Source organism: Malus sylvestris, chromosome 16 (genome assembly GCF_916048215.2).
Source record: "Malus sylvestris chromosome 16, drMalSylv7.2, whole genome shotgun sequence".
NCBI classification, from domain to species: Eukaryota; Viridiplantae; Streptophyta; class Magnoliopsida; order Rosales; family Rosaceae; genus Malus; species Malus sylvestris.
In genome coordinates this window covers 33,399,638-33,425,611 of record NC_062275.1, presented here as the reverse complement: position 1 = coordinate 33,425,611, position 25,974 = coordinate 33,399,638, and the positions used below count along the sequence as shown (strand labels likewise).

At 36.7% G+C, this 25,974-nt stretch overlaps 2 protein-coding genes and 1 pseudogene across 4 annotated transcripts; 2 read left to right on the top strand and 1 right to left on the bottom strand.

Annotated features, from left to right (window-relative positions):
* Positions 1 to 660: 660 nt before the first annotated feature.
* Positions 661 to 2,191, bottom strand: LOC126609304 (uncharacterized). The gene is made up of 4 exons (XM_050277251.1): positions 2,029 to 2,191; positions 1,405 to 1,735; positions 1,027 to 1,270; positions 661 to 855 (listed from the first exon to the last, which is right to left on the bottom strand). Exons 1-4 carry the CDS (start codon positions 2,189 to 2,191, stop codon positions 661 to 663), a joined length of 933 nt encoding a protein of 310 aa, XP_050133208.1.
* Positions 2,192 to 11,335: 9,144 nt separating this feature from the next.
* LOC126606652 (pentatricopeptide repeat-containing protein At3g58590) lies at positions 11,336 to 23,146 on the top strand. Of its 3 annotated transcripts, none has more exons than XM_050274035.1 (5): positions 11,375 to 11,391; positions 13,195 to 15,494; positions 15,989 to 16,306; positions 21,481 to 21,714; positions 21,830 to 23,146. In XM_050274035.1, exon 2 carries the CDS (start codon positions 13,388 to 13,390, stop codon positions 15,479 to 15,481), a length of 2,094 nt encoding a protein of 697 aa, XP_050129992.1. In that variant the 5' UTR covers positions 11,375 to 11,391; positions 13,195 to 13,387; the 3' UTR covers positions 15,482 to 15,494; positions 15,989 to 16,306; positions 21,481 to 21,714; positions 21,830 to 23,146. The 3 variants fall into 3 exon arrangements, with proteins under 3 accessions (XP_050129991.1, XP_050129992.1, XP_050129993.1); XM_050274036.1 differs by lacking the exon at positions 11,375 to 11,391 and adding an exon at positions 11,394 to 11,409 and having other exon boundaries at positions 13,212 to 15,494; XM_050274034.1 differs by lacking the exons at positions 21,481 to 21,714; positions 21,830 to 23,146 and having other exon boundaries at positions 11,336 to 11,453; positions 13,212 to 15,494; positions 15,989 to 20,286.
* LOC126606656 (uncharacterized) lies at positions 16,161 to 25,741 on the top strand (annotated as a pseudogene).
* The last annotated feature ends 233 nt before the right edge of the window (positions 25,742 to 25,974 follow it).

Here is a 25,974-nt window from a genome sequence, read left to right as displayed (position 1 = left end):
TATTTTACATTATATTAATTAAGTAGGTAAATTAATTACTTTGATTTGTTTTCATCTTCCAATGACACATAGAAGATGAACAAGAATTGAAAAACTAAACAAAAATACTCAATAACAATGTAAATATAATTGCAAAATCTATAATATAAATATTTTTATATGGAAATCAATTTATATTTTTTAATGAATTTAGAACGAATCAAACCGCATTATCTATGCCTACTCTCTGGCAAATGATACTATGGTTACTAGTGAATTTTGTACCGGAACCGAACTGTACTTCGTATTAGGCAACTATGATGTCAAAGTGTTAAACTCACTCTCACTGTCCCTCCTCTTTCTCTTTCTCGTGCATCCCTCTCTCATTTCTTCTCCTTCCCCAACCTCTCATTTCTTCACCTTTCTCGACAACGAATAGTGAAGCCAAGAATTCTCGGGGGAAGGGCGAACTTAAAAGAGTGCAAGGTTCAAGAAAAATGACAACAACCAAATCTTTTTATACCGTAATGTCTTCCATAATTAATCAATGCAAACAAATTACAATTGTTGTTGGCGAGGTTTCATGTCATGAAAAACGTTGCATAATAGGCTCATTATCAATAAAAGCTAATACATCTCTCTCAATGTAAACAACCATGCTATCACTTAACCATTGATTTCTCATTTGTTGCTTAATGGTGTTTTCACAATCTTCATAGCAGAAAAAGCTCTCTCCACTGAAGCGGTTTCAACCGGTAACACCAAAGTCAATGTAAGAAGCTTATACACTAACATATAGCTTTCACACCTCCCGGTCTTTACCAACTCTTTTGCAAGATCACTAATTCCTCTCAATGATGAAAACCCACTATGCATCTTCATATCATGAATGTAATTGTCAAGTTGAATTAGAAGATTCATAAGGTCCATACGATCAAAATCTTAAGGATAAAGTTGGGCTAAACAAACAATTTTTGCTTTGTCAAAAGATGCAAAATTATTCATCAAACTCAAACATGTCATACAAAGAAGCAACTCAGTGTTTACCTCATTGAAGTGATCATTCAATTCCTTTAGTTGCATATCAAGGACTTGAAAATAGAGATCCACACAATAGTAATGGAAGTTTGTGATTTTTGGAGTTTCACGCCTTGATTTTTCGGGTACAGAAAACAAATCCTCTATGTTAGGAACAATAATATCATGCTCCTCACAAAACTTTTGTACATCATGAAACAAGTCCTTGAAGTCATCATCTCTCAAGAATTGTAGTCTTTGCTTGCATATTCCACTAACACCATTGCATTCACAATATCTTAGTCTTTCTTTTGTAATGCTTGTGATAATTCATTTGTAATACCCAATATAAGTCTCATCAAGAAAAGGTGAAACGTAAAATCAAAAGTTTGTATGTTTTTTAATAACCTAGTAGCTTCATCGAGATTATCTTGGTTGCAATCACCTTTAATCCATTCAACCACCTCCACCACAGCTTCAAACTTTACAACAATACTAACTATAGTACCATAATGTGAGTTCCACCGTGTATCACAAGGATGCATGAGATTGCTCTCTTGATTTAACCCTTTATCCATTTCAAGATTACCAAGATCAAGAGCTTTCTTAATTTGTTCTTGTTGTTTCTCTCTAAATGCATAACGACGCTTACACGATGATCCAATAAGATTCACCAAACTACTAGCATTGTTGAAGAAATTGGCAACATCATCATTTTCCTTTGCCACGAATACAAAAGCTAGTTGGAGTTGGCGTGCAAAACAATGAATATAAATTGTTTGAGGGTATTTATTCAAAATCTTTGTTTTAAGACCATTTAGCTCGCCTCTCATATTACTAGCTCCATTATAGCCTTGTCATCGTAACTTGAAAATAATCAAATTTGTTGTAGCAAACCATCTCTTTATAGCCTCTTCAAGTGAGTTGTGGAGGAGACATGTTGAACACCCAAAAACCTTTCAATTGCTTCTCCTTTTTTGTTCACATAATGCAATACCACCATCATTTGCTCTTATCGAAAAAAAAATGTACCTTGCATATCTTTAGCAATTGCATTAATAGTTTCAATAGCACAAGCATGGACAAGACCCTTTTGAATATCGGAAGAAGTATGTTTGAGATTCTTGGAAGCATTCTCAAACACAAACTTCCTAACTTTCTCATTATGATCAGCAAGAAATTGCATAAGCTCCATATAATTACCCCTATTGCTTGATTTCAACGATTCATCATGCCCACAAAAAGCCAAACCTTGTCGCAACAACCATCTTGCGCAATCACGTGCTCCACTCAATAAAGTGTGACAACTAATGCGAGCTTTATTAATTTGCTTTATCACAAATGTTTCAATGTGTTACTTTTGTGCCATTAAGTCTCTAGTTTGTTGTATAACTTTATTATGAAGACTTCTAACACCTCCCTATGGACTCGAAAATTTTTGGGTCATTTCCTCCAATTTGTAAACCCTTTTTTCAGTGAAGACATCACTTCCAGTGCTACCTGCTTTATCAAAATCACATTTGAAAATATAGCAATAACGGCAAAATGCAACGCTTTTACTATAATATACTCCAACCACTTAAAATTATCAAATCAACCCATGATAAAACATCAATTATTGCTAGCTTTCCTTGGCATGATGTGAGAATTAGGTTGACAAGGTTCATTTTGAAGGTAATATCTACAAATTGCTTCACGATAATTCGGTGGATAGTCAAGCATTCGATGTCTCTATCTGGGGTCTACAAGAAGATTGGCCAATGTTTCATCCAACTCAGTAACCTCACTTTGTTGACACTACCCGGAATATTCAAAGGATGACTATTTTGGAATATTTGAAGGTGGAGGAGGACTACCCAGAATATTTGAAGGAAGATGAGGACTATCCAGAATATTTGGAGAAAGATTCAAACACTGTTTCTTATAGTATCGTTCCATAACGTAACTGTATAATAAAAAAATATATATATCTTAGACTCTTAATCCTTGAGTAGGCCATATAGTAATATGACTAATATCTAATCAAACCAACAATTTAATTAATCAATACCAACAATCATACAAACTATTCAATAAACAAAAATTCAACTCAACTAATCAATATGAATAATCAAGAATTCAATTTTTATTCTAAACAACAATTTCATTAATCAATAATCATAGTATACATATGAACAATCTATAATCAATAACCATATAGTATATTACCCTATAATCCTATATCAATTAAACAAAAATTCGTATTCAATAATCAATTAGGGTTTGGAGTGGTTGAGGTGGCGAGTTGCGACTAGAGCTTGGTGGCCAATGGAATGGGGTGGCTGCCATGGCTTTCTTGTCCTTGCTGTTGTTGCTGGGATTTAGGGCACAACTTTGAAAAGTGAAGTGGTGTCCTAATGGGATTTGTCGTTTGGGAAAAAGGTGGGGGGATGGGATTTGTCATTTGGGAAAAGGGAAGGGGTAATTGAACCATGATGGGGATAGGGATGAGGACCAGTGGCCCTCACGTGTTAAATTTTTTTTATTTGATCAACAAGCAAAACAATGTCGTTTACCAAAATTTTTTTTTACCAGGACCAAAACGACGTTATTTTGGCTTGGATTTAAAAATTAAAAAAAAAACACCCTACACGCAGGGGAGTTACGTCGGAATCAGAACCACCGTGTTTTCTAGTTTCAGATCGAACCAAAGGGGTTCAGGTCTCGCTCCTGCCTTTTTTTTCGGCAAGCGGAGGGGCTGCCACTCCCCTCACTCCTATGTAGCTTCGCCACTACCGACAACCACAAGGACAACAATGGCGAATTTACAATTGAATTTATAGTGGCTAAGAGCGTTTTTCTTTTTGTTTTCTTCAATTCTTTTGTAATCTGATTATAAATCTAGATGAACACTAAATTTACTACCAAATAGCCAAAGTATCGGTTCGTCCGTAGCAATACGAAACTTAGACCTTGTTTCACTGAATTTGACAACTATGCTATATTCTATATGTAAGCTTTTATTTGTGCATGTTTGCTCTTTAATGCTTACGTAAGTACAAAAGCAGATATTATGGGTTAGTCGTCCCAAATATGGTGAGTGATGTAAAAGTCAATATCACCTGGGTAATCTTCACAAACCTTGATTGGTGAAATGACCCTTATTTAATTTTAATGCACTGAGCAAGACACTTGTCACTCTTTTATGTATTTATCTCGTTTCTTAGAGGTGAACCAAATTGTTCTGTATCATTATTTTTTTTTAAAACAATATTATCTCTATTCTAAGGGGGCGGGACAGTGGGCTAAACCTCACAATAGACTAGCAATAATGTGGTTCAAATTCTCTTTAGCGAAAATCAAACCTAATACCTCTCACTTACAAGTGAAAGGAAATATCACTATACCATAATAGTTGAGATAATTGTTTGAATAAAAATACCAATGTCCTATAATAAGCTTTCATTATAAGGGATAATATAAAATGAACAATAATGTTAGGGAAATCAAATTTTTAAAACTAAATTGCAAAATAAATAATGTGTCACCACATAATTTATAAGCACGTTAATTGATACTTAATTAATATGGTTAATCTCAGTTTACTATCCTGAAGTTTCGTGATTTTTAACAATTGGTACATTAAGTTTTTTTTATGCCAGAGTCATACCTCAAGTCTTAATTTTGGAACAGTCTCATACATCCATTAAGCTAACCATTAACTGGTGACATAGGACAATGACAAAGCACCAAGTGTCAATATGCGCCCACATAAATATTTAAAAAGTTAAAGATTTAAGAAAATTTTAACAAATTTAAAAAATTATAAATTAAAAAAAATTATAAATTAAAAATAACCTAGGGATACCGCCTTCCTTTTCCTCCACCCACACCACCCCTCATTTTTCTTCTTCTCTTCAACAGCCACCAAAGTTGATCTAAAAATTAGCACCGCCCCATAGATCTCTGGAGATCTGCAACTACAAAAAAAGGATCCCAAAGCCCTCCATCGTGTTCTCCACTGAGAATCACCATTAGCCTAGCACATCAAAATAACACAATGCACTAATGAAGCTCTCTGCCACTGAAATAGCAGACCAGATTCAATGACCACGCATTGCGAGGTGCAGAGTCTGGCCCGGGCATCCTCTGTAGTCTGCGTGATCTTCCTCAGCGAGGCAGGGCGTCCTCGATTTCGAACACATTGCAAGGAGCCCGAGTCGAGTCAGGTTAGGTTGGGTTAGGTATGGAAGGATTAGGGGAGGGATGGGTCGGGTTGGGTATGGAGGGACTAGGGGCATGGGTCTAGTTGAGAGGTGGTGGTGAGGGAAGGATGAGTGCGAGGGGGGAAAGGGACTGAGGAAGGAGACCAAGTTGTTGAGGACGGAGGAAGAAGAAAGGGTTTAGGTAATGGAGAAGGGTTCAGATTTAGGTTTAGTTTTTTTATATTTTTTTTAAGTTTTTAATTTTTTAATATCCACGTGGGCCCATATAGACAAAATGCTCAGTCATTGTTCAAGTGTGTGTCATGTCACTGATTAACTGTTGACTTAACCATCAACTTAACAGATATATGACTCTGGGTTGAAAAAAACTTCATGTATCAAATATTGAAAACCACGAAAGATTAACCATAATTAATAATCTAATTATCTATAATCATATTATTTTATTTACAAATTTGATTGAAAAAATTTGGTGTCTAGCGTTACCTTAAAGTGAATCTTGAGTTTTAGTAGGGAAATGATCTCTTTCCTCCTAATCCACCAAATCAGGGGATCCGGATCATTGAAATTTGATCCAATGACTAAAGTTATTATCTATATATATAAAGTGAGCAACCTAAAATGGTGAAACATTCAAAATACCATAAATTGCCCTTTAAGAATTTCATAAATTACAATTGAACCAAAAGAAGCTAAAGTATTTAACCATATTTTTATTTTGAATGAATTCAATATTTAAAATTATAGAAAAATAAAAAAAAACAAAACCTCCCACATTAGTGGGTGGTTTCATGTCTTTAATTCATTTCTTTCTTTTTTTTTTAAATAATTTTTTAAAAATATGTAAATAAAATATATAAAAAGGCCAATTGCCACACGCGTATGCGTGTGGCAAGAATTGGGAACAACCTCGAACCGTCACTGAGGTACTAAGTTTTCTTAGTCTAGCAGACTATTATAGACGTTTGTAACAGATTTTTCAGTCATTGCTTTGCCTTTGACCGGATCAACTAGAAAAGAGGTTAGGTTTGAGTGGGATGAAAATTGTGAGCATAGTTTCAGCAACTGAAGTATTATCTCACTCATACACCTGTTTTAGCACTCCCAGATGATAACGGTAATTATGAGGTCTCTAACGATGCATCCTTGAATGGTTTAGGATGTGTGTTGATGCAACATGGTAGAGGGATTGCTACACTTCACGACAATTGAAACCTCATGAGATGAATTACCTTACTCATGATTTGGAATTAGCAGCTATCATCTTTGCTTTGAAGATTTGGAGACATTGTCTTTATGGGGAGAAAAGTGCAAGATTTTTACAGTCATAAGAGTCTCCAATATCTGTTTACTCAGAGAGATCTTAATATTCATCAACGAAGTGGATTGAGTTGCTAAAAGATTAGGATCACATGATTAAGTATCATCCTGATCGTGCAACTATGGTAGCTGATGCACTTAGTAGGAGGACTTCATCTAGACTTCATACCAGTTATGATTGTTATGGTCTTTTTCTTGATGATTTACGGTTCACTTGAGTGAAGTTATGAGTGGAAGATAAAGAAGAAGCCTCACTTGTTAATTTTCAAGTTAGGCCAAATTTTAGCGGGCCGTGTGCTTGAAACTCAAATGGAAGATGAAGAGACCCAAGAATTAATTGAGGCAAGGAACGATGAGAAAAAGAAAGACCTCAAGGTTAAAGAATCAGATGGCATGCGTATGCAAGAGAACAGGATGCATGTACTTATTGATATGGAATTAAAGAAAGTAATTTTGGACAAAGCATACTGTTCAGTTTATGCAATGCATCCTGGAGGTACTAAAATGTATCATACCATTCGACCATTTTTTTTATTGGCCAGATATGAAAAGGGAAATTGTTGAATTTGTGAATAGGTGTATCAGTCATCAGCAAGTCAAAGCAGAAAGAAAGAAGTCTTTTTGGATTGATGCAGCCACTTTCCGTTCCACAGTGGAAATGGGAAAATATCACTATGGATTTTGTGTACAAGTTTCCTCGTACACGGAATGGGTGTGATGGAGTTTGGGTAATTGTTGATCGGCTTACTAAGTCAGCACAGCTTAGCATCCTCAAACAGATGATCAGTCAGAGAGAACCATTTAGACTTTAAAGGACATGTTGAGAGCTTCGGTACGTCAGTTTGGTGATGATTGACAAGTTATGCTGGATTTGATGGAGTTTACCTATATTAACAGCTATCATTCTAGCACCAGGATGGCACCATTAGAGACACTTTAAAGGAAAGCTTGTCGTATACCTTTGTGTTGGTCTAAAGTTGGTGAAAGACATTAGTGAGCCCTGAGATAGTAGAGAAGACTACTCAGAACGTTCAAGTGATTAAAGCTATTATGAAAGTGGCCCATGATTGATAGAAGAGCCTTGCCGATAGACATGCCACTGATTGGGTGTATAATGTAGGTGATTGAGTATTTCTGAAGCTTTAACCTTGGAAAGGGGGGGTTCGGTTCGGGAAGAAAGGTAAGTTAAGTCCTAAGTACATCGGACCTTATGTGATCACCGAGAGAGTCGGTGAAATGGCTTACAGGCTTGAGTTGCCTCCAGAGTTGTCGAAAGTGCATAATGTGTTCCATGTTTCCATGCTTCGATATTATGTTTCAGATCCTTCACGTATGATTCCTCCTTAATCTTTGGAAGTTAATCCGGATTTGATTTATGATGAGGAACCAGTGACTATCTTGGATTGGAAGGACAAGGTTCTAAGGAATAAAACAGTGAAGTTAGTGAAAGTTTTATGGAGGAATCATTCAACAGAAGAAACTACTTGGGAGACAAAAGATTGAATGAGAGAGATGTGTTTCAGGTTGTTTTATGGATATTGATGGATTGTAAAGATTGTGTAAATTTCGAGGACGAAATTTTTTTAAGGTGGGTAGATTGTGACAGCCCGTCCCTGATTTTAAGAGTTTTTAAAGTTTTAATAAAGGATTTTACAAAAATGCCCTTTGAGGCACGCGCATTATTCCAGGTTAATAGTTGTGTCGTGCCATCTAAGATTTGTTTTCTTGACATATCCTCGTAGTACTCGTCGATACGGAAGCGTGGGAGCAGACGGTTCATGATTTGGAGTTATAACGAAAAAGATTTTAAAGTTTGAAGTTTGGGCATTTTATGAATTTTATTATAAAAATTTGGTGTGCCATTTGGATGGCCCAGATTAAAGGAAATCTGAAATGGATGGCTCAGATGTAAGGGAAAGAAAATAAAAAAATAAAAAGGAAGGTTTTGTGTGTGTATGTGTGTGTGCGTGACTGGTGAAGAAGAAGAAGAAAAGATTAGGCAAAACTGCCCAACTAGAGGAAGAGAGCAGGAGCTCCGGGAAAGAAAGGAGAGAAGCTGGGCAAATGGGGAGAAGAGAGAGAAGCTTCTGGCCAATCGGAACAGGGAAAGGAGGAATGGAGAGAGGGTGAGAAGCGGAGGAAAATAGGAGAAACGGGTTGGGAAAACCCGTGACCCGTTTCGACCCGGCAGTGCCCACACTCAATTTCGACGGATTTTTGACCAATTTTCTAGCGTTTTACAACCTTCCACCTCTACCAATCAACTCCTTAGCCTTTCCTCTACCTATTACATCCCAAAATTTGGAAAGTTTGGAGTTAGAAATTGAGAAAAACGCACCGGTGGCGCGATGGATGGGTGTTCGAAATTCTTCCATTTTTGAAGCAATTTCTTTCAATTGCCACCACCCATAGCTTCATCTTGAGGCCTAGAATAAAGCCCAAACAATGGTTGGGACGGTGGAGTTGATTTGAGGACGAATTGGAACTCACCCATTTCTAGGGTTCTTCACTGGTTTGATGGAATTAGAGCCTTTCTAGGCCAAATTGGCCTTGGCCACAAGTATAAAGTTTACTCTACTCATTGAGATCTTAATTTCTATAAATGTTGGTAATTTTTGGAGATAGTTGGATTTTTCGGCGAGCCGGGGCGGCCGACCGCCACCCGCGGCGGCTCGTGTGGCGGCGCGTGGCCAGTGGCCTGCCAATGTCATTCTTAGTATGTGTTTAATGTTCTAGGTTCAGTTTGGATAATTGATTGATGTAAATTGAGTAATTGAACCTAAGTTCGTTACGATTCGTGGTTAGGTGAAAATGTGAATTGACGATCAAACCGTTGGATCGTCACCAAACTTTGATACGTTGTAATACGTAATATTTGAGGATTATAGGAACTTACAGATTGGGAATCCGATTTACGGATCTTCCTAATTGGAGTTATAAGTTCATAAAATAGAATGTTAACCGTCACTTGGTTTTGACAATTGACGGAGATTCGACCGTTGGATGGTGATGAAATTTTAGGATGTTGTTATAGAGATATATTGTGGACCTCTGGAAGTTATGGATTGGAAATCTGAGTTGCAGATCTTCCGAATTGAACTACGTAGTGACGTGTTTTATATAAGTTATATATATGATTTCTGAGGTTTGATTTGATGATTGTTCTAGGCGCCGATCGTCATGACGCCTCGATGTGTTGTGCTAGGGAGTTGTAGGGCGAACTCCAGGTGAGTGGGCAGTTTTGTTTTCCGTATATACCTATATAAATGAGATTTTTCCTAGGAAATCAATTTAAGTGAAATGTGATATGAAATGCCATGCAACATATATGCCTAATTATTCATGCATTAGTAATTGCATACATGCATGATTGGTGCTACGGACACACAGGTAAGTGCTAGGTAAGTTCATAAATTAAATTATGTAATTGTTGAGTTGATATGATTGAAAGCTCATAAACCTGCACTAGGGTGATTGTGATTTAGTATAGATGATTCAGGCCTATATATATATAGTCACCCCCGCACCATATGCTCACAATTGGATCCAATTTAGGTGCCCAATCTTGTCGTACAGACCACTAGAGGTGGTTCCGATTCGTAGGTGACTAGCGATTTATCGCATAGCTATCAGGGGAGGATATCGTGAGCATAACTATATTCACCCAGTTGTATAGACCTTTTCAGGGGTTCCGACTCGTGTGCAGTGTAGTGCCGTACAGGTCACTTGCGATGACTCCGGCTAGATAAGATTGATGAGATTGATTATAAGCTATAGATTCAGCCGTACAGGCCACTGTAGGTGGATCCGGTTGACATATTATTTTGCATGAGTTACTTATATGATTTGATGAGATATATATTTTGGCATAGCATATAATTCACATATCACTACTTCTGAGTATGATTTTGAGACAAGTATACGTTTTACATATTTCTGGGAAAGTATACGGGTTTTACAGCGAGGGGTTAGCGTTTTGATAATGAGATGATTTTCGAAAAACTTTGTTTTAGTGACCCACTCAACTTTGTTTTGCGCCCCTCCAGGTTCAAGATAGCAGAGCTTTGGTGGCCACGAGGAATCCAACGGTGTTCTGATAGAATTCACAAAAGTAGGACACACCTTCGGGTGTTACATCTTAGTAATTGTATCTTTAAAGCTTCCGAACTGTGTAAATGGTTACGTCACTCTCACGTGACGGCTAGCATGCCCTCCTTCGGGACGAGGTGTGTCAATATATATAAAGTGAGCACCATAAAATGGTGAAACATTCAAAATACCATAAATTGCTCTTTAAGAATTTCATAAATTACAATTGAACCAAAAGAAGCTAAAATATTTAACCATATTTTTATTTTGAATAAATTTAATATTTAAAATTATACAAAAATAAACAAAAACAAAACCTCCCACATTAGTGGGTGGTTTCATGTCTTTAATTCATTTCTTTTTTTTTTAAAATATGTAAATTCGTTATTTAAATAAAAAATATAAAAAGGCCAATTACCACACGCATATGCCTGTGGCAAGAGGCTAGTAACTTTTAAAGTGGGCCCTTATTTGTAATTGTTAGATTAAATTTTAATAATCCTGATTATCTGATTTGTTGGATTACGAAGAAAGGATCAGGAAAGAATCCTTTTCCTTTTAGTAGTGTGGTGAGATTAAAATCGATTTAATTGAAAAATACATAATATTAGAAGATTTTAATTAATTTTTAATATTTAAAAAAAATAAAAAATTAGTATAAAAAAAATAAATACATGTAATTAGATAAGTGGACTTACTAAACTATATATTTTTGGAGATCTAAAAGCCCATAAAAAATTCGAAACCGTACGGCGGAAAATGTTACTAATTTAGGGTCTTCGTCCTCCATTCCCTAACTGTAAGTCGATTCCTCTGGTCGTCTTCCTCCTCCATTCCCTAACTGTAAGTCGATTCCTTTTCTCCTTTGCAAATAATTTGACATTTTCCTTTTTCTTTTTTATTTTTCTTCTTCCTCTTCGTTTCTTCTTATTCTACTCTTCTTATTATTTAATTTCTATGATTGTTTTCAAATTTTCATTTTGGGATGTAGGAATTAGGGTTATTAGAATTAATATGTTACTAATTTAGGGTTCATTGAATTGATTTAAACTGACTTAGGCATCTATTTATGGAGTTGCTTTTTCTGTGGATAGGAAATTGTGAATGATAATTCTTGATTTAATTTGATTGCGCATTTGGTTTTGTATTCCAATTGATATCTATCACGTCTGAATTCTGTTGGTGGATTGGGCAATTTGAATGTATAATTCGTCAGTGAATTAGAGGAAACTATCACACTGAGCTTGCATTTTGTCCAATGTGAAATTTTGTAAGTATGCTGTTCTTGAGAATGTGGTTGAAGGTGTAGAAGTTAATACTAGAAGTGTTAAGAGGTTATCAATTATTTTGGAAAGTCACGCAAACAAAATAGACTCTGCCGAAATTTCAAGGATGAATATAACCTTCATAACTTGTAGGCAGAAAAAGTGCAATTTGGAAAGGAAAATAAAAAAGAAAGCAATAACGAATTTGTTCATCTAACCATACTTTATGAGAAATTATATGCAGAGTCAAACTGGGTTCTTGGAAATATATTCCAGTATATGCCGTCAGTTTTAGGAACCGGAAAGTTGCTATCTGTATTTCAAACATAGTTTGTATGCTTTTATTGCTAGTTTCTATTATTTTGTTTGTTTACCAATATTTCCACCTATATCGATATATCTTTCAAGGGATAGGATCAAGGGACAAAGATTTTGACAAATATTTTTACACTTTTTCTAACCTTTAGATTCTGTAGCATCCATTGGTCCTAATTAAAAGTGATATGGAGGATTTTAATCAATAAATGACAAGAATGATGACATGGAATATAAATAAACATAAATAAATAAAATCTGCAAAACCATGGGAGGGTGGGATGAAGACCTCCATTGATTTCGTGATTGCCCAGAACAACAAAATTTGGTGTGCCTTCATGACAATTTGACCAAAAGAAATAAAAGTGATAATTTTTGGACCGTGCTCTTGCAAATGAAGAGTTAAAAAACCATAAGCACTTTTATAATTAAATTCTACTCTTATGTTTTTTTAAGAAAAATCTATTGGTTTCATTGCATATATATATCTATCTATATATATATATATATATTAATCAAATATAATCCATGGCATAGAGGGTTTCAGAATATGGAGATTGAAAAAAGAAGAGGAAGAAGAAGCATTGTTGAGTTTTTTCTCTTTTCACGGTTCGTTTTGTTTTCTTTTGGTAAAAATAAAATTACTTAAATTAGTTTATTTATTTATTTCCATGTCATTGCCATGTCAACGAGAACAATTTAAGTTTTACTTAGGGACCGCTAGATTAAACTAGATCTAAAGGTTGAGAAGAAGTTTAAAATCTTTGTCAAAATCTTTGTCCCTTGATCCTATCCCATCTTTCAATATTTCTCTAACCAAAATCGAAATTTAAACCCTTGATTATAGTCAGTTTTGTGGTTCAGATTGTGTAGTTCCAAGTAACTATACTTTGTTTTTTCTCAGTTCATTTCTGTCTCTGTGACAGGTTTTAGAAATTTGGGAAGTGTGAAAGAAACTAATGAGACTACTGAAATTTTCGCACAATATTTTTTTAATTGGAAAGAAATTTTGTGTCTGAAGGTTCAATCAACCCACTCCATTTTGGAATCGTGGCTCCGTTGCTGATCATTTCCAAGTGCATAAGCACCCATGGAGACTTCCTGCAACAACACAAACGCCTTCTGCAACTACTGCGAGCATGCTCAAGGGTTCAGTCCCTTAGAGCAACAAAACCACTCCATGCTCTCTCCATCACAATGGGTCCATCTCCAACCCAACCCATTTTTGTTTACAACAACATCTTGTCCCAGTATTTTTCACTTGGCGAATTGTCAGTTGCACGTCAATGGTTCGACAAAATGCCTGATAGAAATGCTGTATCATATAATATCATAATTAGTGCTTACAGTAGATGCGGGTGCGTAGGGGAAGCTTGGCGAATGTTTTCTGAGATGAGGTGTTATGGTTTTGAGCTAACGCAGTATGTGTTTGGTGGGTTGTTGACATGTGGGTCATTGGAAGTTTATCATGGGGTTCAGTTGCATTCTTTGGTAATAAAGAATGGTTTGTTTGATGTTGATGCTTTTGCAGGGACTTCTTTGTTAAGTTTTTACGGAAGGCATGGGTTGTTAAAGGAAGCGGTTTGGGCATTTGAGGATATGCCTTGTAAGAGCTTGGTCACATGGAATTCAATGATATCCGTGCTTGGGAATCATGGGTTTGCTGATTATTGTGTGGTGTTATTTCGAGAACTTGTGAGAAAGAATTATGCTTTGTCTGAAGGTTCTTTTGTGGGTATTCTTTCATCATTTTCATGCCAACAAGACTTGGGATTTGGGGAACAACTGCATTCTTTAGCCATAAAGAATGGGTTTAAGTGTGAAGTTCTTGTGGTGAATTCTATTATGAGTATGTATGTGAAATGCACTGACATATGCTCGGCTGAGAAAGTTTTGGATGAGGTTACTGTTCAGGATGTTGTATCATGGAATACTATCATTGGTGCAGTAGCGAAAACTGAGAGATCTTGGAAAGCACTCGAACTCTTCTCTAAAATGTCGATGGATGGAGTATTGCCTAGTGAGATCACATTTGTTAGTCTTATAAACTGTTGTAACCATTTGGAGATGCCGTGCTATGGTGAGTCCTTTCATGGTAAGACAATCCAAAACGCTTTTGAATCTAATGTTTTTGTAGGTAGTGCACTGATTGACTTTTATACCAAGTGTGATAATTTGGAAAATGCCCATTGCTGTTTTAATGAGATATATGCGAAAAATGTGGTTTCCTGGAATGCTTTGATTTGGGGATACTCTAATATCTATTCGCCTGCTTCTATATTCTTAATGCAAGAAATGCTTCATTTGGGTTACCGACCAACTGAGTTCACGTTTTCAGCTGTTCTTAAGTCGTCGTTGGCATTAGAAGCACAACAATTTCATTGCTTAATTATAAGAATGGGCTTTCAGGAAAACAAGTATGTCTTGGACTCTCTTATAACCTCATATGCCAAGAATGGTCTCATATCTCATCTGCTGGTCTTTCTCACAGCTTCTGCTGATGGTCTGCTTTCTGCTGTTCCTTGTTATGTCATTCCTGGAATTTGTAATGGAACCAAGCAATATGATGATACTCCGAAATTACCTACGGTTCTTGAAAAACTTGACCTTGTATCCTGGAACTGTGTGATTGGAGCTTGTGCCCGCAGTGACTATTACAAAGAGGCATTTGAGCTTTACAAATGGATGCAGTGGTATCAAGTCCTACCAGACAATTATACGTTTGTTAGCGTTCTAAGCGTCTGTGCTAAACTGTGCAACTTTTCTCTGGGCAGTTCTCTTCACTGTTATATCATTAAGACTAATTTCAATTGTTGTGACACATTTGTATGCAACAAGTTAATTGACATGTATGGGAAATGTGGTAGCATCGGCAGCTCAGTGAAGATCTTTGAAGAAATGGAAGACAAAAATCTATTCACATGGACAGCCCTGATTTCTGCACTTGGACTTAACGGTCATGCTCTTGAGGCAATAAAACGATTTAGAGAAATGATTCTCTTCGGCTTGAAGCCGGATGTAGTGACTTTTAGCACTATGCTTACGGCTTGTAGGCATGGCGGGTTGGTGACAGATGGGATCAAGTTATTTGGGCAAATGAAAATGGATTATGGGGTTGAACCAGAAATGGATCATTACCATTGTGTGGTGGACTTACTGGCTAAAAGTGGACATGTTAGGGAAGCAGAGAAGGTGATTTCCGACATGCCCTTCCCACCAAATGTCGTTATATGGCGTAGTTTCTTTGAGGGCTGCAAGAGTTATGGAGCTGATACAAAACAAGCCCTGTAAAGCAAGTTTGTAAGTAAGTTTTTGTTTTACAAACTTCTTCAACGTTGCTTAGAGAAAGTAAATCCAAGTTCATGTCTGCTGTGATATCTTATTTGAGTCATAAACATTGTCACTTACTCACTTACCCCTCTCAATGTGCCCCTTCCAGTCTCTAGGATCTCCCTCCAGCAACCCATTCCCCTCACCTCACCTCCTTTCTCACCTATTGCAAAGTGGCCGTTCATAAGTGGCTACATAGTCATTGTCATTACTTACCTTCTGTACTATTTGAGATTTTTCTCAAGTGATTTTGCATGCAACTTTTAGGAGGTTAACAAATAATTTAAGTTCTAGCAACTTATGTTTTATTCTGCACCTTCATCATTCAGATTCACATATAAAACCAAAAATCTAACATGGTATCAGAGCGTGGGCATCAATTTTGTGAAGTTTTGTGAATCGAGTCACAACAATATCTCATTGCAGTGAAACTTTAATTGTGTAAAGATCTGAGTCTAACATGGCTAGGTCTGGTGGAGGAGAGCTAAGAGCACCGATTTTCAACGACAACAATTTTGATTACTGGCAAATCAAAATGAAGACCATCTTCCGTCCCACGTGGAATCAAGTCGAGAAGGGCTTCAATACTCTGGTGAAGAGGGAGAAGGAGCGCTCGGCAATGGAGAGCAAGCTACTGCAAGAGAATCTTGTCAAGGATGCAAGAGCACTTGGTATTATCCAAGGAGCTGTTTCCGATCAGATTTTTCCATGGATTGCAACTCAGGAGACTGCAAAGGCAGCCTGGGATATCCTGAAGCAAGAGTTCGTCGGAGACAAACAAGTGAGGTCAGTGAAATTACAAGACCTTCGCTGGATTTTGAATATACCCATATGAATGAGGATGAATCCCTGTCTGTGTATATAGTTCGATTATTTGATCTGATTAATCAAATGGAGAGTTATGGTGAATATTTGAGTAATCAGATAATAATGTAGAAATTGTTAATTAGCCTACCTAAGTCCTATGATAGTATTGCATCAGTGATTGAAAGTACTAGGGATATGGAAACCATTGATGTTCAAGATGTGGTTGCTATCCTGAAAGGATATGAGTAAAGGCTGAATAGACATGGAGAAAGCAGTACAGAAAGGACATTTGCTAGATTGAACATTTCATCTAAGAACAATAGTTTTAGTGGTCAATCTAACATTGCTAACAATGCTAAATATCAGAAGAATTTCGAAGCCAAAGGGAAGCGGTGGAATAACAAACCCATTGTTTTTGTGAAGAATGAATTAATTGGCACTGCAGAAAAGGGGGCATGTAAACATTGTGATAAACTGCACTATGGAGTGTTGCTTCAAGGGTAAACCTAAATGTCACAAGTGCAGTAAATTTGTTCATTTAGCTAAGAACCACAACCTCAACAAAGTTATGCAGCAGGTCAGTTTTACTGGAAATTTGTTCTATGCCAGTCACTCAAATAATGTGAAGAAAAACTGTGATGTGTGTGGTACATAGAAGTGGATGCAGCAATCATATGACCTCAAGGGAAGACCTGCTTGTGAATATTGACATAAACAAGAATAAGTACAAGTTGGTACAGGAGTCTTGGTTGATGTGAAACGAAAAGGAACACTGGTCATTGACACAATGAAAGGCAAGAGTTACATAAAAGAAGTGATGCTGGTACCTGGACTTGCAGAGAATTTGTTTAGTGTTGGACAGATGACAGAACATGGAATTTTCTGTTATTTGGAGACTACAGGTGGATGTGTTTGATGACTAGTCATTGACAAACTTGGTTGTGAGTGTAAAACAAAGGGGAATGTTTCCACTGGTCATCAACTTCCATTGAGAACCAATGTTCATCAGAGTGCTACACTTTGGCATAGAAGATTTGGGCACATGAATTACTGGAGTTTGAAGCAATTGTAAGAACGAGAAATGGTGCTAGGCTTACCTGAAATTCAGGAGACAGATGATTATGCCATGGTTGTGCTATAGGAACATCAAGGACTCATTTCTGAAGGAGTCATCCTGGAGAGCAAAGGAGCCACTGAGTTAGTGCACTCAGATGTCTTCTCAAAAAAGTTAGTGCACTCAGATGTGCGTGGCCTTATGCAAGTTCCAACAATGAGTGGGAATAGGTATTTCCTTGCATTCATTGATGACTGTTCAAGAATGTGTTGGATCTACTTGAGGAACAAGTCAGATGTGTTTTATCTTCAAGAAACTCTAGGCCATGGTGGAATTACATAGTGGTTACTTTCTGAAAAGGCTGAGGACAGATAGAGGTGGGGAGTTCACTTCAAATGAATTCCTTGGATTGTGTGAGTCTCTAGGCTTGGAAAGGCAACTCACTGTTGCTTACACTCCACAACAAAATGGAGTTGTGTAGAAAGAACAGATCAATAATTGAGATGGCGAAATGTTGCATGAGAAGGATCTTTCATACAACCTCTGGGGTGAAGCAGTAAACACTGTTGTGTATATGCTGAATTGATGGCCTACAAATTCTCTAGAGAATGTGACACCATTTGAGATGTTCAGTGGGAGAAAACCAGGGATTAAATGTCTCAAAGTGTTTCGTTCGGTGTGTTATACATACATACTAAACAATTTGAGACACAAATTGGAGGAGACAAGTGCTAAAGACATCTTTATTGGCTATGGAACTCATGAAAAAGGCTATGAAAAAGGCTACACAGTGTTTAATCCTGCAATACAGAAAGTGACCATCTCTAGAGATGTGATTTTTTATGAGAATGGAAAATGGGACTGGAAGAAACTTAAAGTCAAGGAGATATGTGTTCCGCTCATTTCTACTGCTTTTATGGAATTGAGTGAGACTGAAGGAATTGCTATGCCAGTGCAGCAAAGTCAACCTTTTGCCACAACTCCTTTGTCATCATCAACACTCAGTGAATCTTCTAGTTGACAAAGTCCAGTTACTAGTTCACAGACTGGTCTGCTAGATTCAGAGAGTTATGATTCAACCCCCTTGCGATGGAGAAACTTAAATGAGATTTATCAACATTGCAGTCTCTGCATTGTTGAGCATGAAAATTTTGAAGATGTTGCACAATATGATTCATTGACAAAAGCAATGGAGGAAGAAATGGACATGATTGAGAAGAACAATACTTGGGAACGGGTGAACAGACAAATGGATAAACCTATTATTCAAGTTAAATGGGTGTAGAAAACCAAATTCAACCTGTATGGTTCAGTGCAAAAGAACAAGGCAAGGCTGGTGGCAAAGGGATATGCATAAGAGCTAGGAGTTGACTTCATGAAACTTTTGCTCCAGTAGCTAGATTGGACACAATCTGGACCCTCGTTGCTCTAGCTGCACAGAAGAATTGGAAGTTGTTTTAGCTGGATGTTAAGTCTACAAAAGTTTTATGTTGATCAGCTAGAGGGGTTCCTTGTGAAAGGAGAAGAAAACAAGATTTACAAATTGTACAAGGCTCTATAAGGTTTGAAACAGGCACCAAGCGCCTGGTATAGAGAGATTGATTCCTATTTTGGTCCGTGTGGGTTCAAGAAAAGAACTAGTGAAGCAACCTTGTATACCAAAAGTACAGATGGTGCAGAAATTCTCATAGTGTCTATCTATGTTGATGATATCATTTATATTGGAAGCAGTCAGGACTTAATAAAGGAGATGACTAATCTTGGGCTTCTACACCATTTTCTTGGCACGGGAGTAATACAAACTGAGGCAAGCATTTTCATTAATCAAAGTAAATCTGCTTCCTCACTGTTCAAAAGGTTTGGTCTTCAACATTGTAAACCTATGAGCACACCATTAGTTCCTAGTGACAAATTAAGGAAAGAAGATGATAGTGGTGCTGCTGCTGAAGCTCAATATAGAAAGGTTGTTGGTAGCCTGGTATACCTTAATGCAACAAGGCCAGACATAATGTATGCTGCCTGTTTGCTAGCTAGATTCATACGTTGTCCCTCAAACGAACATTTTGGAACTGCAAAGAGAGTTCTAAGATATATTCAAGGGACTTTGGATTTTGGCTTGGAGTAGAAGAAAGGAAAAGGAGCCATACTAATTGAATTCTGCGACAGTGATTGGAGTGGCTCTGAAGATGTTATGAGCAGCACATCCGGTTATGCTTTCACCTTTGGAAGTGGAATGTTTTCATGGGCCTCTGTTAAGCAACATTGCATAGCACTGTCAACTGCAGAAGCAGAGAACATAAATGCTGCAAAAGCTACAACTTAAGCTACTTGGCTAAGGTTTGTTTTAGAGGATTTTGGAGAAGTTGAAACTGAGGCAACTCAATTGTGACAACACTTCAGCAATATCCATCTCTTAAGAATCCCATATTCCATCAAAAAACCAAGCACATGAATAGGAGGTATCATTTCTTAAGGAAGCTTTGCAGAAAGGAGTGATTGATTTGGTCTATTTCCCAACCAAGGAGCAGGTTGCAGATATATTCACAAAAGCTTTAGCAAAGGGTCACTTCAATCATCTCAGAGAGCTTCTTGGAGTAAAATCAGTCCACAATTTAAAGGGGAGTGTTGGATTATAAATTGATGTACTTATTTATATGTGAAATTAGTCTGTGCTTATATTGGCAGGCTAATCATTTGAATTGTATTTTGCTTATTAAGTCTTATAGGTCTTAGTAACTGTCATGTGTCTTAATCTCTTAAGTTGTAAGATGACTGGTTGAGATTGAGTTGAATTGCAAAACTCTCTCCCTCGAACGGTTATATTTTGTCCTTTCTGACCTCACAAGCTCAATGTGATGAATGTGATGATTCAATGTTCAGAGTAACATTCTTTCAGATTTGCAAACCTCTCTCTTCATTTTGCTCTTGCTGTCATATCAGTCCAAAATTCTTCTGCACCTTCATCATTCAGATTCACATATAAAACCAAAATCTAACATTTTGGCATGAAAATTACTGTACCAGGGTGCATTCATGGCTTGATTCTTTTTCCTGTTTTTGTGATCCATCAGATTATGTTCCTTTATTTGCATGGCTGAATGATTTGAGCCTGGAAATTAGGCGAAAAATGTCTTTGGGGAGAGAATTTGTTCTGAATCTCTGGAGATCAGTGTCATACTTAGGCTTTGCTTAGAGCTTCTAATGATCATGTAGAGATATAACTGAAGTTTGACTTGGGGAAATCTTGTGAATGGAATTACTTGTGACTTTCTTTATGATTGGGAAGTTTTGTTTCCCCTATTGTCCTGAAAAGGTCATAAATGGTGTCACCATACAGTTTGTCTTTTTAAGTTGTTCTATAACATCAGAGTGCCAGTTTATTGAACTTTCTGTCATAATTTTTGTGATTGTTAACTTTTGCATTACTCACTAAAATGTTGAACTATTAACGACCTAATTCTTATCAGTCTTCAATTTTGTCATGTTCCTTTTTCTTTTTCTTTTTTCTCCTTTTTTCCCGAATTCTGGTGAATGTTGTTTTCAGATCAAAACCATTTTCTAATTTTCTTTTCGGTTGAATATTGAGCTTGGTTCCATAACACCTTGCCAAGGTAATTCTCATGTTCTTGCTTATTGGGTGTTTTTTAATTTCATTTGGACAGTTGTGTTTTGTAATTCCTGGGTCTTTGATGATAGTCTGCATAATCTATTGGAGTTGAGTTTTCTATGTGGCATGTAACCATCCTTTGTAGTTTCTTACTATTTGATATGATGTTATAATTGACCTTAATTCCACTACTGGGATGCTAAGGTAAACCTTGTCATATTTTCTCTTTGGGTAGTGGAAAAGTTGGTAATTTAGAGAAATAATATGGGATTGGATCATTGAAGGGAGATAAAAGAACACATGTGAACAACTTTAACAGCCTTTAAAAGATAGCTCTGTATGGCATATTTTCATTTTCATGGTTCTCTTGTGCATGATTGTTGATTCTTAATTTATGTAAAAAGAAAAAGAATAGATCATTACTATTAATACTATCTGTTATGGAAAGTTAGTCATAAATTGAAGCCCTATGGTCTTTTAATAAAATCACAGGAAAATGAGCAGTGATCTGACGAACCCACCTGGACTGGTCGTATCAACCACCGAACTCATCCTCTCATTCCTCACCTCAAGCTTCCACAAGCCCACACCTCTCTCTTAAACTCCAGCAAATTGCTTCCAATCTCTCCTCCAAAACCAATGTACCGTATTGCATCCGATGCCTCGACTCGACTGCACTTGGCCCAACTCTTCTTTGTCCTCACCAGCCATAAAACCAGAGAAAAGGTGAAACGCAAAACAGCCCTGTTGTGTTGTGTTTGGTTTGTAATTGAACTTTGTTATTTTTTCCTGTATTTTCCAGAGATTCCAAAGGAAATGTAATTGTTCTTGTTGTGTTTAGAGTGAGGAGTTGAAGGCTAGACTTAAGAAGCTGGCTGAAGTTTTGGAGAGGAATGCATATGCAGAACATGTGAAGGACATTACAGAAAGAAACCACTGAGCCCTTGTCTTCTTACAAGGATCAACTCAGCTTTGGTAAGATAAAAAGTTTATACATGTCTGACATAATATTTTATTGTTTGTTTCTGAATGGTATTACTTATGGCAAATGCATTGAGTTTGGACCTTTTCAATTCTGCGATAATGGCGTAAGTTTCTTTAATTCAATCATCTTATTGGGAAGTGTTCAATTTGTAGTTATTGCTTTGGTCCATTGATGAAAATTGATTTTTATGAGGGGAATGCAGGCAGAGCTGTGAACAGATTGGAAGAGAGATGGTCGGTACTAGTTCATCTACTGGAATATGATATAATACAAGGATGTTCTTTTTTATTTCAAACAATTTTTCATTCTCTGAAAGTCTAGAATCGTGACATTTAGAGGGGATAGAATGGTTGGATTGGTATGCTTGACAACGTCAGATTGGTTTGACTGTAACATGATAATTCAAATGGAAACTGAATCCATTCTAAAAGGTTTAATGGATAAACTCTGAGATGTCACATCTCAGGTGTCTTCTTTGGTTTCCATTGCATGTAAATGTTGCTTGATTCCATTTCTATGAGCAGGTCAACCAAATAGTAGTGTTTTACCTTGTGATTTTTATCATGCCCTCGATATGGAATGCATATAGAAGAAATGTGTGATTTTGTAAGTATCTTTATCTTTTCCATTCTTTACCTGTTCAAGTTTTCTGTCTTAATAACTAGTGTAGATGCCTACGTAAGCGTGAAAGAACTATGTTAAGGGTAAAGCTTGAAATGTTAAGCAAGAAAGAAACCGGATTCTGTTTCAGTGAATACTTACCATTTGAATGAATACATTTTCCAACTGCTCAAAACTTAGCTCTTGAGGTGTATAATGCTTATATGGAATTTCAAAGAATAAAGAAATTCTGGTGAGTCCTAGTATGTATTGTGTGATCTGTACAAGAGTTGTATGTATTAGTAGGGGTGTGCAAAGTACTTGCCTAGAAGATTTGCTTCATGGGAAGCATTTGTGTTGAGAATTTATTGAAATAGTTTGACCACATATTTCATATTTGAATAAAGGTCGTACCCAGTGCACAAGGCTCCCGCTTTACGCAGGGTCTGGGAGAGGTGAATGTCTGCTAGCCTTACCCCCATTTATGGAGAGGCTGCTCCCAAGTCTCGAACCCAAGACCTACCGCTCATGGGCGAAGGCACTTGCCATCGCACCAAGTGCGACCTCTACATATTTCATATTTGAATCTCTGTTTAAAATTCATTCTCCTTACTTCGGAATAGAGTTGAGTGGTTTACTTTTCCGTAATTTAAAGCATCTATTGTTATGTTTAGAAAAACAAAATATATTTCATTATCCCTTTGTTAAGCGAATGATTGATAATCTTTTAATTTCTTCTTTTTTGTTTTGTTCCCTATGTAAATTTTCTGTAGAATTTTTATTCGCTTTGAAAATATGTTTGGATGCTCCAGTGCTATAACAGTCAAACTTCCACAGGTTTACATGTTGTGGTGACCATGCTTACCGGATATTTGGTAGGATATGCTGCATTCAGAGCTTTGTTTAACCAGAGTCCCGTCATGGTATGTATCTTCGAGAGGGTAGTTTCTATTTTGTTAAATTATTTTTTGATTTTTGGGGCATTGTAATATGTGATTATTGTTCGGTTCCTATTGTTTATTTCTTGTATTATATAAGTTGATGGCGATCGTATTTTAATCATCTCAGAATGCTGCTGGAGGCATTCTTGGATTGGTCATTGGCATGCTCGTGGAAACATTTGTCTTATTCCATTTCGAAGCTAAAGAAGAATCAGTAGACTTGGTCTTTAGAGGTTCGTATACTTATGTTGAAGGTTTTATTGATAGTCCTATTTGGCGTCCCAAATAGAAAGAGATGTGAGCAATTACAGCAACCTTACATGTAGTATCATTATCGACTTCACACTCCATATTAGCGTTGTAGTGAAGCTAAGGCAGGTATTAGCTAAGTAGTTAACAGATGAGGATAAGCTTCCAATTTAAGGGTGGCATGGCTATCAACCGTAGCAGAATGGAGTAGTTAACACGCAACCGAAATCGGTTATTCCTTTCGGGAAAACGGGTTGACGTCTGCCCGAGCTCATTTATAATGGCCCTGCTTACCCAGCCTTACTTTAGAAGCTTATCTTAATCTCTCTCAACTTCCCAGCTGTCACTAGTCATTAACAACTGAATTCTTACAACTAATGCATGCTACTAGCTAGCTCTTAACAATCCTGCAAACATGGATGCTGATGTAAATGATGGGTGACATATAAGGTTGCAATCAACGTTGCTCATGCTCGCATTTGACTACTAGCCAAGGCTGGTTCCATTCACTTACAAAAGTTGTGTCTTTCTCATCTTAATTGTCGTCTGTTATCTTGAAATTTACTTTTCCAAGAGGAGAGGATGATGAATCGTAAACAGATGAGAAATGTCTATGTGACCATATTACCCTTTGTAGATATTAGATTAGGTTTATACACCGCCTCCCTGCTCTGTTTCCCATTTTGCTCCAGTAGGAAATATATTAGGGATTTTTGGGTGATTAAAGCTTAACATTTTTCTTGTACTGGATTTTGTTTTGAATTAGTTGGAACTCTCATGACGGGGCTGCCCGGTTGAAAGGCTCAATTAGGGATGGGCAACGGTTATGGCGGGCGATTACCAGCGGATATTTATCCATAACCGTTTATTCTCGTACCCTCATAACCGTTTACTCGTTGGGTAATTGCCTAAATGGTTATACTCATACCCATAACCGTTAACCGTAACCGTTTAGTACCCATTTACCTATTTATCATTTTTTAACCCGTTTATCCTTTCTTTTCTACCATTTACTTCTTTATCACCTGTCTATGTGTTTTTTTGAACAACTTGAAAATTAATAAAGAAAAATTTGTCATAATTTTCCTTTTCTAACAATTAAACACCGTTATAGCCTTATAGATACATTCATCATACATTTCCGTATTTTAATTTCTTAAGCCTTTATACTATTCCAATAATTAAAATAATAGTTTTGTCTGATAGGGAACATGGATTATGTTAATTTTACATATATAAAATAAATGAGTAAACGGTTACCCGTTTATAACCGCGATTAATACCCATAACCGTCCATTTAAATTTCGCGGATAAACAGTTATACTCATAACCGTTTATTTATCTAAACGGTTACTCATAATCATTTACTTATCTAAATGGTTACCCATAACCGATGGGTATTTGCCCATCCCTAGGCTCAATCTCAACTCCTTGCTCAAACCTGCAAGTAGCTTCAACAATAGAATATTATATGGAAGGAGGAAGACGATACAGAGCAATAGCTCTGGGAATTGTTTTTGTAATATTAATTCTTTAATGAAATGACCGTTGCCAAGCTATTGACGCCATTTTTTTTTTTTTTGTCAAACGATAAATTTTGTCATATTAGATATTAGATTAGCCACCGACGGAGTTTGAATTCACACTGTCATGCAAGAGCTCAACACATTTTCACAGTTGATCTTTATCCAAACTCTCCCACCGACTCAATGTCGCTGCCAGCTTGCCACTAACTATAACAAACTCAACAACTTATTAAATTACTAATTAATTACTTAATCCTGCTTAAAAGTATCTGAGTCATAACACCACCCTCCCCCAATGGAAAACCTTGTCCACAAGGTTACCATTAGGCCATCTTCAACCGAAGGGCTAGGGTTGGAAAAAATTCTCGAAAATCTTGAACCAACCTAAAAAAATCCCAATCCCAAACCAAAATTCTTGCAGTTTAGGGATGACATATCGTACCAATCCTAAAATTTCGGTACAGGATTCGATATTGTCTCTTCAATTTTTCGGTAATCCTATACTGAACCAAAAATAATATATATATATATATATATTATTTTTTTAGTTATAAGAGAAGAGTGATGTTATTCCCACCCTAATGTCTTATCTTCCCATCTACCTGTTAATGAATTTTTTAATTACAAATTTGTCCATTTACAAAAAGATTGATAAGGACATTAATTATCTTGTTTTGCTTAATTA

Coding starts and splice junctions, on each gene's coding strand:
- LOC126609304 (XM_050277251.1), bottom strand. CDS start 2,191: ATGGAGCTTATGCAATTTCTTGCTGATCATAATGAGAAAGTTAGGAAG. Junction 1,736..2,028: donor AATTGCTAAAGATATGCAAG/GTACATTTTTTT, acceptor AACTCCAACTAG/CTTTTGTATTCGTGGCAAAG. Junction 1,271..1,404: donor AATCTCGATGAAGCTACTAG/GTTATTAAAAAA, acceptor CAATGGTGTTAG/TGGAATATGCAAGCAAAGAC.
- LOC126606652 (XM_050274035.1), top strand. CDS start 13,388: ATGGGTCCATCTCCAACCCAACCCATTTTTGTTTACAACAACATCTTG.